This window comes from Lissotriton vulgaris, chromosome 6 (genome assembly GCF_964263255.1).
Source record: "Lissotriton vulgaris chromosome 6, aLisVul1.2, whole genome shotgun sequence".
NCBI classification, from domain to species: Eukaryota; Metazoa; Chordata; class Amphibia; order Caudata; family Salamandridae; genus Lissotriton; species Lissotriton vulgaris.
The window spans coordinates 1,533,726,963-1,533,740,153 of NC_141694.1; the positions used below are offsets into that span (position 1 = coordinate 1,533,726,963).

The window sequence follows — 13,191 nt, forward strand, 5'->3', positions numbered from 1 at the left end:
TTATGTATTGTTGTACAACTGTATACCCTCTTTTTACTGTGGGTGTGGCCACAGCTATATGCTGCCAAAGATCTGCCTAGTCAAATGGAGTGAACCCCGACATTTGCACAGCACTTGCATGGGGACCGCTCCCATGTCACCTATAATTACACTGTTACACTGAATACAACACTAGTATTCCACACACACTACACAGCACTCTCTTATGCAACACACGTATCAGTGCATGATTGCCGTGGGCACCCAGGCTTCAGCCAGGTCATGTTACTTATGATTGCGGAAACCCATGCAGTAGGCATAGACAGGCTTTACTTGTCCCAAGAGGTAGCCCCTGATAAAGCAAAATGCCTTCTACCACCTGTACCAACATAGAATTAGGGACAAGATACAACCCAGCACAGTAGAACCTCATAGAATAGTAGTGAATGTCACCCGTAAATAGACCAATGCCACAGCACTTTACTTTTTCACAGATCCCAGCGAGATTCAAACAGAGCTAGATAGGATGCGCAGGTTTGGCACTATAGGGAAGGATATTGTTTGGGCCCGAGACTTTCCAGAAAAGAGTTTCTTGGAGGTAGCAAAGACACAATACCAGTGCACAAACACGTCTGCTCCGCTTCAGTCTGTTGTCCCAGGCTAGACATTAGCGTGTCTGCTGCAGTCTTCTTTACTAACATATGGATGCCAGACAGAGTTCCAGAGTAGGGCCATCCACCTTGATGATACGAAGAGAAATAAGTCTCGTTCGGGAGTTTTAAACTCCAGCATAGATAACCCATGCCAGGAAATATGGGACACTGAGATAGATAGGTACACGTGGATGGAAGGGAATGCAAACCCTCCAATTGTACAGAAACGTACACTGTATTCCTTGTGTTTCAGAGTTAAAGGAATGATTTCACGTTGCACAAATGAGAACTGTAGTGCAATAATGCACGTACCAGGCATGCAATGGGGCACCTCCACACTGATGATACCTACTGGCAATGCAGTCAATCTGCCTTCACACAGCTCGTCCCCGGGTTGCGGGCATGTCCTGCCTGGTCACTTTACACACCTTTAACCTGGTCATTCCTTGAGAAAAATCCGTCAGATTTGTACCAACATCTGCTACAGAAGAAAACAACTCTGTTGCATCGGCTTGAGAAAAAAGGAATGCTGATGTTTTTGGCTGGGCTCATGTCAAGGACATTCCGGAAGAATTCATACTGTTTTCGGACACACTAGTCAATGCGGGAGGGTCCATGCCCTCCTGCACTGTACAGTTGAAAGCGAATGCCCACTGGTGGCAAATAACCAGATGGGAAAAGATGAACAGTACTGAGCTCGGCCTCAATGCAATTTAGGAAGAACTAAGAGCTATCCGCTTAAGGGTGCTGCAACGTTGGTATGTGTTGGACTTGATGACCACAATGGAGGGATGAGTGCCGAGATCGGTGCATTGTGTTGCACATTAATTCCAAAGTGATCCTTTTGTATCGCATTAATTCCAGGCAACACAAAACAATGGGACTTTGACTCTTGCCATCCAAGCACTGCGTTGTTTACAAATCGACATGCGTAAGGAGGGAGGTGCCCCTAAGCAGGACTAGTCCAACAGTTGTTTTTCCTGGCTACCCGGTGGGTGACAAGACTGTACAAGTTATTGCTGCCTATTCTCATTTTTGTACTGTTCTTGTGTGGTTTCCTACAAGTAGGGATTTCCTGCTGTAAAAATGCAGTCCTCGAATTGGGTAGCATGCAAGTAACTAGGGAAGTAGCAATAGGTAAAAATTAAACGACAAGCCCCGAACAATAGGACATGTCATGTAGTATTGGGAACATACTGTAGTTGAAAATTCTACTAGGGGGGAATGTTACTGTCGATGTACGCAATGATACTTCTATGTAAATAAACAAAACCGAATCCCTGTTGTCGAAATCTCCTGATATGACCTCTCCATCAACCTACGACCTAGGCCTACGGCTACTGATTGACAGACCACAGGCGGTGTGGAACGTAGCCAGCAGGACAAAAGCTCGAACAGGAAAAACCCAGATTAGTCCCACAGATAGGCAGCGACAGCACAAAGGTCGGGTAAGAGTGGCCCCAATAAAACACACATGGCCGGAGGGGGAGGGCATTACCAAAACACAATAAAGTCAGATGCCACATGAAATTAGGAACACTTAGCCAATCAGAATGCAACACACACAGCACATGTAGTGATCATGTGCTCAGCATTCCGGACATCTAGACACTTTACCGACTGGCCCTCATTGTGTCCACGCAGAGTAGAGACCCACCTGCCTTGGTCATTGGAGGAGGGGAATGATTTATGGCTCTAGGACTAGGCCTACATTCCTCTCCCAAAACAGAATCTATGAATTGTTTATGATGCTCCAAGAAATGTATATGAAGATGCTCAAAATGATTGCACTTTGAGACAGTCCTCAGAACCTGATTCTAGAACTGCTCCCGGCTGTAGTGTTTCATTAAATCAACTGTTCCTGTTTTGCCAAATGCTTCTTGTCTTTGTTTTCTCATGGTAAATTCATATTGGAGCAATACTGAAATTGCTAAAAAAATAACCAATGTTTCCCCATTAATTCGGAGTATAATACACTACAGTCTATGATATAAATAAGGCACATAACAGTTCCCTTTGTTTTCTTGGGGAGTGGCAAACTGCAAGGGAAAAGCTGAATGACTACGTACATGTTATGTCACTTTACTAGCATTTTTAGAGGAGCATACATCATAAAGGTTTCTTGGTGCTTAGGTAACTGAAGTATTGCACGCTGCTAATCGGGGCTTAGTCATATGCTTGTTTAAAAAGCCAAGTTTTTAGCCACTGCCTGAAACTAATGTAGCTGGGAAAGCTTTTTATCGCAAGTTTTAGGGGGGTTCCAGATGCAGGAGGCCAATACTGAGAATCAGGAGTCACCCATTTTCTTCTTGTTAAATTTGGGGATGGTGAGGAGGTTTATGTGGATGAATCCGAGGTTTCGTTTGGGGATGCATTTTTTAATATGGGATGCTATACAGGCCATGTTCCTTCTGCGAAGGGATTTGAAAATGATGCAGCAGTATCTGGGTTAATGGAAGATTAATCTGGCTGCTTGGTTCTGGGAAAGTTAGAGTCTGTGATGGAAGCCCTTAGGGAGACCTAGATAGAGAGAGTTAGCGTAGTCAATCCTATAATGACCAGAGCAATGACTACTTGGACAAGGAGCTCAGCACAAAGGAATTTTTTTATGTTCCTCATTCTTCTGAGTTGCAGGAAGAAGTGAATGCTCCCAGCGGGGGCTTCATAGAGAGATCCTAATTTTTTCTGAGTTTAGCTTTAGATGGATGAACAGCATAGTGTTTCGAAAGGTTTCCTTTGATTCAGACAAGTTGTTTTTTTTGTAAACAAACTTTATTCAGTTTTCCTTTACCATCTGCGTGACCTTCCATATTTCTTGAGCATATTACTTTCAAGTATACAGCATTGTGTCATATTAAGGATATAGAATGACATTCACACCCCAGACTACTCCGTCCAGGACTTCATCCCTGGCATCTTCAGCATTATTGTCCACAAAGTACATTAATCAAACTCGTTACAACCTTTGAGTCTATCCCGGAGGTCAGGGCCACGCTACCCTAAGGTTGTTCATATTCGAACTCCTCCCCTATGAAGGCCACTAACAACAACAGCTCCCCCCCCCTTTCCCTGGTACCCCCCTCCGTCCCTTCCTCCCCCTCCCCTCAGACATGTTGCTCTCCCTTGTATCTCTCTTGTCACCCAATATGCATTCCTACCACACTATTGAAATCCTTATTTCAGTAATCAGGGTTCCGTCCAGGAGGATGCTCTCACATCAATCGCCTCACCCAACATCCGTCTCACCCACATACCAGAGGCAATGTTCCAGAGCTGGAGGGTGAGTCCCCCGCCCGCAGAAGGTCCTCATCGTCATCAGCCGGGCTCTTAAGAAGGTCCACCATCGCTACCCAGACCCTCGCCGATTCCAGTAATTTATCATTGTCGTTCCTCCGGGCCATCTGTAGTCGGAAAATCCCCTCACAATTCGCCCACTTTATAAATTCCTGCAGCCATCGCGCTGTATTAGGGGTAGTGACTGCTTTCCAATGACTAGTAATCTCCCTTTTAGCTAGGACTAGTCCTAAATCTAAGAATTTACTGGTGACCTTGTTACGGGCAGTGTGGGGAAACCAGTGTTATAGGAAAACAACTGGAGTCAGCTGCAGCTCTCTGTCTGTCACCTCCTTTAGTCTGGTCAGGACCTCCCCCCAAAACCCGTGTAGCAGTGGACATTCCCAGATGATGTGCACAAACGCAGCATTTTCCATTTTGCACCGTGGACAGGCTGTGTGGGATCCGAAAAACTCATTGATTTTGAGAGGAGTGAAGTACGCCCGATGGAACACGTAAAATTGTATTAGCTGGAATCTCGCATTCCGGGAGCATTTCCATGCCCGCTCCATCAACATCTCCCACGGCTTTTCCTCTAGAGGTGTTAAAGACGAGTTGTTGATAGTGAAGACTAACTGCATGTCATCTACGTAGCTGTAGATTCTGACCTTCATTTGTTTTAAGTGTACTATTTATTTATTTATTTTTGCGATTTGTTAAGCGCGAACGAATACTCGCAGGCATCTATGCGCTATACTATTCACATAACTTTCCCCAGGATGTTAATGGCCAGTATTACTGGTTAAAAAGCCAGGTCTTCAATCTTTTACGAAACAACAGGAGTGAGGGGCTTGTCCTAATGTGTTGAGGCAGGGCATTCCATAGTTTGGGTGCCGCGACTAGAAAGCGGTGGTCACCCCATGAGACTGTTTTGGTACGTGGGACCACTAGTTGGTTAAGAGTAGTGGATCGGAGCTGTCTAGATGGTTTATAGGGTATCAGCTGGTCCTTCAGGAATTGCGGTCCTTGATCATGGAGTGCCTTGTACACTAGGCAGAGTGATTTGAACTTGATCCGATTCCGGATCGTCAACCAGTGATATTTATTAATTGTGTCTGATATGGCCGAGAACTTGGGTGTTCTAGAACGCAGACGTGCTGCTGCGTTCTGTATCCTCTGAAGCTTGTTGGTTACCCTGACCTGGGCGTTCAAGAATAGGCCATTGCAGTAGTCAAGGGAAGACAAAACTAGAGAACTGACCAGTGTTTTACCAGCTGCATCTGGCAAAAACGGGATAATTTTCCTGATCATTCTTAGTTCGTGATGGGCTGTAGCCGCTGTTTTGTTTGCATGTGCCACAAAGTTGAGACCCTCATCAAAAGTTACTCCCAGGTTCCTGACCTTAGAGGCCGGGCTGGGAGGGGCTCCAAAGGCTGGTGGCCACCAGGTTGATGACCAACCTGGTGAAAGGGGTCCAAAGATGACCACCTCCGTCTTTTCGGAGTTGAGCTTAAGGCAGTTAGACGCCATCCACTCTCCGATTGCTAGCAGGAAGGATGCACTGGTTGACAAAGAAGAGTGGTCTCTCAGACAGGAGGCAATCCAATTGATAGCTGTACACTGCAGCCCCACTGCCTTGACACGGTCCACCAGGAGGCATGGTCGACCATGTGGAAAGCTGCCGATAGGTCAAGGAGGACAGGCACCTGGGTGATGCTCCAATCAACTTCGTCTCTCAAATTCACCACCACAGAGAGGATGACAAATTCAGTGGAGTGGGCTGGCAGAAAGCCCGCTTGATGGTGGTTGAAGAAATTGGTTTCCTCTAGGAAGGAGTAGAGGTGACAGGAGATATGGGCCTCTAGTACTTTCACTAAGTAAGGCAGCAAGGATATAGGACAGTAGTTTATTAGGAAAAGTAGGTCTAAGCTTGATTTTTTTTTAAGCGGTACTATAAGAATCGCTTTAAAGGGGCTAGGGATGGTGCCTTGGCTGATAGATGAGTTAAGGAGGGACATAGTTGGATCTGGGAAGGCAGAGAACACGATTTGTAATACTTTAGGGGGTAAGTATCGTAGGGACATCCCAAATTAACTTTAGTCAACAAATCCGAAAAGCCATCTTACCTGATAGCTGGGAAGTCAGAGGGGAGTGGGCTTTCTGTCTTCTGGAAGTGTTACATTTGGGAGATATGATACAGGGTCTACTGCCTTTAATCAATTTGATTTTATCAATGAAAAAAGAGTTAGGTGCATTGCATAGATTCTGTGTAGGTAATACAGGCACAGTTACTCGGTCTGGGTTGGACAATTCTGAGACAATGCCGAAAATCTCCTTTGATTTATTCACACAGTTAAGTATTTTGTTGGAGAAAAAGGCATAATGAGTTTCTTATATTTTTTAAGGAGATATGTATATACTTTTTTTTCCCAAGCGAATAGTTGCTTCGCAATTTACATTCAGCCGAAGATCAGGTTTAGCCTATTTACACTTGTCAGGAAGCCATTTAGACACATTGTGGTGTCTAGACTGTTTAGCTTTATGGAGGGGTGCGTGTGTGTAACTGGATATGGTTATCTATTTGGTAACTGCTTCCTTGTGCCTATCTATGCATTTGATTTGGTTGGGGAGGGTGCTGACCAGTGAGTTGCAGAAGGAGTGAAGATCCCAGGGGTGGGGAATTCCTATCTCCCGACGCCCGAGACATCTAGATTTCTTAGGAGGGCAAGAGGTTTTAATCTGCATTTTGTCCAAAGGACAAGTAGACAGTTTTATGGTAATATGATACACAGCTGTTCAATCCTGTAGGTCACAGCCAGTAAATAAGTTGCTCTGAGCAGTTCATTGGTAGTGAAAGGGTCAATGCAAAAGCTGGGGCCTGCACTTTAATTTCCCCAGAGCAGAAAAACAAAATGATAAAGCAGAGCTCAAAGTTGGAGCTAGCTCGATAAGCTTGTGTGGCTTCCAGGCCCTCCCCTGTTTTTTTTATTTTCTTCAAGCATGAGACACACATTGAGCTTCTGCAGGTCCAGTACACTGGCAGCAATGGCATGTAAGAGGCGGATTTTTCTGCCTCTTGGCCCCTTGCTCTGACTTGAACTGTATGACCCCCTGCCTTGTATTCTCTCCTCCACTCCTGGGCCTCGTAGGGCTCCAATATGCCTGCTTATCTTCATCTCTCTCACTTTGATTTCCCTTCTCATGCACTCCCCCCTTTGCACTTTGCGCTTCACCCGGTGCCTGAACCTGCTAACCCCATCCCCACCCTCCGCCGCCCTCTCTGACATCCCTGACCTGCCCCCTTGGCCTCGCATATCTTACATCATCGAGGGCTTACATTAAAGCTCATTAGTTTCCCCATGGGCTTTCATGCAGGCCTAACTAAGGCCACCCCCAATTCTGTCCTTACACTAGGCCTCTCATCTCACTTCGTGCCTGCACCAGGGGCTTTGTGAACACTCCGCTTTAGCAACTACAGCAGCTGTAGAGTTTTTGATGGGCCTCTTCAGTCTGCAAGTCCACAGACAGGGTGGGTGGGAGAGTGAGTGAAATGGTGGATGAATAGATGCATGGATGAATAGTGAAAGGGTGAATGGATAGATGCATGTATGAATAAGTGAAAGGGTGGATGTATAAATGCATGGATCAATACGTGCAAGAGTGGATGATAGATGAATAAATTAATGAGTGAAAGGGTGAATGGATAGATGCATGGATGAATGAGTGAAAGGCTGGATGGATGGCTGGATGAATAAGTGGAGTGAAAGGGTGGATGTTTAGATGCATAAATGAATGAGTGAAAGGGTGGATGGATAGGTGCATGGATAAATGAGTGGATGGATAGATGCATGTATGAATAAGTGAAATGGTGGATGTATAGATGCATGGATGAATACGTGCAAGAGTGGATGATAGATGCATACATTAATGAGTGAAAGGGTGACTGGATAGATGCATGGATGAATGAGTGAAAGGCTGGATGGATGGATATATGAATGAGTGAAGTGAAACAGTAGATGCATGGATGAATGAGTGGATGGATGTAAGGATGGATGTGTGAAAGGATGGATGTGTGAAAGAATGGTAGGATAAGTGCAAGGGTGAATGAAGGGATGGGTGAGTGGATGGATAGGTTGAAAGTGGATTGATGAGTGAAAGGATGGATGGCTTATTGAAAGGGTGGATTAATGGGTGAGAGAGTAGATGAATAGATGGCTGAGTGGATCTGGATGGATGGATGGACTGGTGGGTGGGTGGCTGGGTGGGTGGAAGGGTTGATGGGTGGACAGTTGAGTGTAAAGGTGGATGGAGGGATTAGTGAATGGGTGGATGGATATATGAGCGAAACGGAAGATGGACGGGTGAAAGGGTGGATGGACGAGCGAAAGCATAAATGGAGGAAGGGAAAGGGTCGGTGGATAGATGAGTGAAAAGGAGGGTGGATGGATGAGTGAAAGGATGGATGGAGGGATGAGTGAAAGGGTGGATGAATAGGAGTGAAAAGGAGGATGTGTGGGGTGAAAGGATGAATGAGCACAAGGATGGATGAGTGAAAGGAGGTGGGATGGATCAGTTGGATCAATAGGTTGAGAGATGGCAGGGTAGGTTTGAACAGGGGCCTCGTGAACGCCCCGCTTTAGCAGCTACAGTAGAGGTGGTGCTCTTGATGGGCCCCTTGTGTCTGCAGCTCGGCAGACAAAGATTCGTAATTAATGTGAAAGGATGAATGGATGTGTGGGTGAAAGGATGAGTGAGTGGAAATGTAGCTGGCTAGATGGATGGAAGGATGAATGAATGAGTGACCGGGATGGTGGATGGATAAAGATGTTTTAATGAAGGAAAGGGTAAATGAGTGGATGGGTTACAGGGTGTAAGGATTAGAGAGTGAAAGGATGGATGAGCGTAAAGGATAAATGGATGGATGAGTGGAAGGATGGATTGATGGATGGGTCAAAGGGTGGGTGGAAGGATGAGTGAAAGGGTGGGTGGAAGGATGAGTGAAAGGGAGGGTATGTTAATATGTAAATGGAAATGGTTCTCCTCTGATTAAGCAAAACAAAGAAAAACTCCCAAGAAAAGAGAGACCATTGGGCAGTGACGGTACAAAAGGGAAAGCTTCAGAGGTAGAATTCATATTTTCCAAAATACATAATATTTTCGCAATATGAGGATAAAAAAAAAAAAAAAAAAAAAAGAAAGGGAGGGTGTATGGATGAGCGAAAGGATGGTTGGATGGTTGAAATGGATAGGTTTGGAGATGGATGGGTAGGTTTGAATATGGATGAGTGGATGGACTGACCGATGAACAGATGGACGAACAGATTGGTGAAAGGCTAATGGATAAAAGAATGAATGGGTGCCAATGTAAAGGTGAAATGCTAGATATCAGTGGGTGAAAGGATGAATGGATAGATGCTTAGATGGAAGAGACAGAGCTAATCTGTCGAGGATTCCAATAACTTTTTTCGCTTGCTTGGTGTCATAAGAACTTTGGATGAACGTGGGGGCTATTTTAATTTTCTGGTTACTCACTTGGCCTACACTATGCTCCTTTCTCTACCTTGGGATTATCAGGTGGGTATGGTGCTGTATGCCAGCACGTTCTTACTAGACCTCTAGTATTTGGTCTCATAAAGGCCACATTGCCATAAAAATTCCTGGCACTGAACAAAACTACTTTGGAAAAGAGAAGAATGCTGTGACACACAATGAAGCCAGCTCACAGATAGGAAGGGATAGCATTTTATTAAAAACAAAAGGTCATGGTTAACTCAGGTTTAATTAGGGGCTCAAATGTTACAGTCACAAAAATGCACCCATCATATATGTCCTTGTATTCATGCAGATTTACGTTTTTCATGAAGTCATATGAATTTCCTTAAGTAGGCCAGGAAACCGTAGTCCTAGAAAACATTTGTGAATTGCATCTTAGCATGAGCAAATATGAATATGCCCCAGCGGAAATCTGTTGAGTGTTTACAAGTTCACTTTTTCTCCAACCACATTTTTCCCAGCCCTGGAATTGCCATTGTCAGGGGTAAATTGCCGACCTTTCTCAGTATGGGAAAAAATTAGAGAAGAGCTGGTGAAAAACTCCAAAATTCAAATCCTTTTATAGTATTAGCCTGACATAACCAGAGAGGCTATTATCAGAGCTCTTCTATAAAGTCATTATTTGACGGCGCACTACATGGCACCAAGGGAACAAGTGGATTTTGTTACAGGACATGTAGATTCATGAAGCTACTTGTCCCATGGACAAGTACATATTTAATTAAATTCCACACCCCTGAGATCCACTCGGGAGCAGTTTCTGGAAAAACTTTCAGGACTTGGGCAGGTTTTAGGGTGATGTACGCCAGTTAGTGAAACTTTGATGAGATGGTGGTCGGATCATGTACAAGGGGAAACCATGTGGTTAGAAATCACTAGATTGGTGGACCAGACCTGGTTGAGTGGGTGGTCTTTGATATGGGGGCGTAAAAATACATGCTGTTCAAAATTAAGGTTGCTGAGCAGGTCAATTAAGTCTGTGTGTATTTGCCTTCCGGTTTGCTAATTGGCACAGTAATTGGGGTCATCGATTAACAGGATTTTGGCATGGTTGATAACTATGGGGGAGATTGACTCTGAGAAGTTGTAGGAATTATTGCATGTATCTTGGGGTTCTATAGATAAGAGAACAGGTCAAGGAGAGGTTGCTGAATCAAGTTTGATCAGAAGGCTGTCAATAGCTGGGACACTAAGTGATACAATTCTAGTGAAACTAAGGTTTCATTATTACTGCTGCACCTCCACCTTTTTCGTCTTCAGGTTGGTTACCTTGAGGTATGTAGTGTCCTTCTGGGAGAGCAGTCAAGATGTTCGGGGAGAAGTCAACAGTTAACCATGCCTAGGTCAAAAGTAGACTATTGGGGGATTCAGCGTCGAGTAAATTAAATATTTCGAGCTAGTGTTTGGCCATGAATCTAGTGTTGAGATAAGTAATTGTTGAGAAAAGGAATTGTGAGTTTGTTGATATTAACCTTAAATAGTTAGGTGTAGGGTTTCTGACTGGTGGCGTGAGGATGGATTTAATAGGTTTAATCAGGCCTGAGACTGAAATGTTGTTTAGTAGTCCTAAATTATGTAGCATCGGCAGAAGGGAGGGATCTTATTTGTAACTTGCCGAGTGGAAGGATCTACGTTCCTCAGAAGAGTAGGTACATATTTGGGTGGGCACAGACAGGTTTGCCTTTGGCGCGCCCACTGCGTGCTTCTGCTGCACATCTGCGCCACTGCCACCATTGAGTGTCCAGGGTGCTCTAACAGGCTCCTCCTGGTAGGGCACTGATTAGTTCCCTCCTGGACAAATCAGTGCACAGTAGCACGAGAAATGAATCAGGTGCGAGGCGCTAGGAATACAATTCCAAACCAAAGCGCGGTTTTAAAAGTGTTAAAAACTAAGTTAAATTGCAAATGCAATGATTACTTTATGGCAGCAGCCTTAAAAGCAGATTTTGACAAACTGGCAGCGTTACATCGCTGGCCAGCGCATCTGCACTGCAGCCACCATTATGTGTCCAGAGAACTCGAACAGGTTCCTCTCGGTACGGCGCCGAATCAGTGCACAGTAGCGCGGTAAATGCAATAATGAGCAGTGTGCTAGGAATACAACTTCATGAACATCAAGTCGCAGTTTTGTAAGTGTTTAAAACTAAGTTAAATTGCAAATGTAATGATTACTTTATAGCAGCAGCCTTAGCAGCAGATTTTGACAAAGCGGCAGTGTTACATCCGTGGCTGGAGTGTCTGTACATGCAAAACCTAAGGTAAATTGCATTTATCTTCAGTTACTTTTCTTTACTTAGTAAGACATTCCTTTCTATAATGATTACAGCAACTTTCATATTGGTTTATTGCACATTACACCCTTATTTTGGTTTATTACAGTGCACCATTATTTTGACTCAATAAAAAAAAAAGTTACTTACCCGATATAAAGATCGATACTGTTCTATTTTCCTTTCGTTTGTTCTTTGCCTTGCATTACATAAGTCACAATAGCAGGCTCTGTTATGACATTCTCCGTTTTGGGGTGGAAAAGTGGATTCTCTTTGATGTTATACCAGCCCCAATGCACAAGTCCGAGTCCAGTTCCCATAACAATCAAAACTTTATAGTTCTTCCAAATGTCTTTGAGGCCCATGTTCTAGATTATACCTGCACAAAAGTAAATTAATGTTGGCTGTTTAATGAGATAAAGATTAAAACACAATGACAGCCTCAAACATGAACATACAAAACATATTTACCTGTGCTACTTTGAAAATCATAAAGTACATTTTTCTCAATAGAGGCATACCTAATTGATAATATTTCTGAGACACAATTTATTCAATGTTGCTAAGCTTAGTGAGCTAAGGACCGATTCTTCTGTGGCAGCATGAGCAAGTGGTGGTGCCAAATCACTGCAAATTGCCTTTTATGGGTTGAAAGTGTACTCCAGGAGGTAAAAGTCAACTACGCCCGTGTTGCTCACCTCCACCTGCGTTTCAAAAATAAAATAGAATTATTTTGTAGGTGTGGATGCCTTCAAAATGATGCGACTGCCATAGTGCCTTTATTTTTTTTTGTTTTCTTTAGTCATACCGCACAGCATAAGGGATGCTGTACAGTATAATGGATGCTGTACAGTATGGCCCAAAGCCAATAGGTCACAAAGGTGAGCACTAATGGCTTTGCCAATGCTTGAAAGGACCCAACATCTCCCCACACTTCTGAGCTGTTTTGGTTTGCACACAGAGGTAAACAGACGGATACTAGTTAAGTCTGGCTGAAGAAAATGGGGAACTACTAGCACAACATTATGCGAGTAGCTTGCCTTGAAGGATACACCAAGTCCCAGTTCCTCCAGACTTACTAGAAGACTGAAAAACCATAGCTAACTTTAAAAGGGGTGGCAGACATTGATAACTAACAGTCAAACAGATAAACAAAAAAATTCAATTATTAGAGTGCAGTAGTTGCAATTAGGATCCAACTTACTCTGTTCATCAATAAACATAACCAGTATTGAAAACTATCTTACATACAGATGGCTGTAGAAATTTGATTCCGTCAACAAACACTAATAGGAAGTTATCCTGTAGGATAATACTTTTCAAATGCCACAATAATCCTTGGATCAGTCTATGCTCAACTATAAGTGGGTGGTGTGTGCCTGATGTGACCCCGGATATCCATATCCCAGGGACACGGTAAGCTGGTTGTAGGAGCTCTGAAGATCACTTTAATTTTAGGTAAC

The 13,191-nt window shown here is 44.0% G+C and overlaps 3 protein-coding genes across 3 annotated transcripts in view; all 3 read right to left on the bottom strand.

The window, feature by feature from the left end:
* MKKS (MKKS centrosomal shuttling protein) overlaps positions 1–13,191 on the bottom strand; it is a 159,196-nt gene that overhangs the window by 128,311 nt on the left and 17,694 nt on the right. Inside the window, exon 2 of the mRNA XM_086927715.1 lies at positions 11,879–12,107. The gene's annotated coding sequence lies outside the window, so the exon portion shown is untranslated. The remainder of the gene's footprint in view (positions 1–11,878; positions 12,108–13,191) is intronic.
* The window catches only part of LOC147709109 (uncharacterized), a 93,357-nt gene that overhangs the window by 62,472 nt on the left and 17,694 nt on the right, over positions 1–13,191 (bottom strand). The window contains exon 2 of the mRNA XM_086927716.1: positions 11,879–12,107. Coding sequence (XP_086783842.1) covers positions 11,902–12,093 — 192 coding nt within the window. The 5' untranslated portion in view covers positions 12,094–12,107 and the 3' untranslated portion in view covers positions 11,879–11,901. The remainder of the gene's footprint in view (positions 1–11,878; positions 12,108–13,191) is intronic.
* The window catches only part of LOC147709110 (uncharacterized), a 93,357-nt gene that overhangs the window by 62,472 nt on the left and 17,694 nt on the right, over positions 1–13,191 (bottom strand). The window contains exon 2 of the mRNA XM_086927717.1: positions 11,879–12,107. The gene's annotated coding sequence lies outside the window, so the exon portion shown is untranslated. The remainder of the gene's footprint in view (positions 1–11,878; positions 12,108–13,191) is intronic.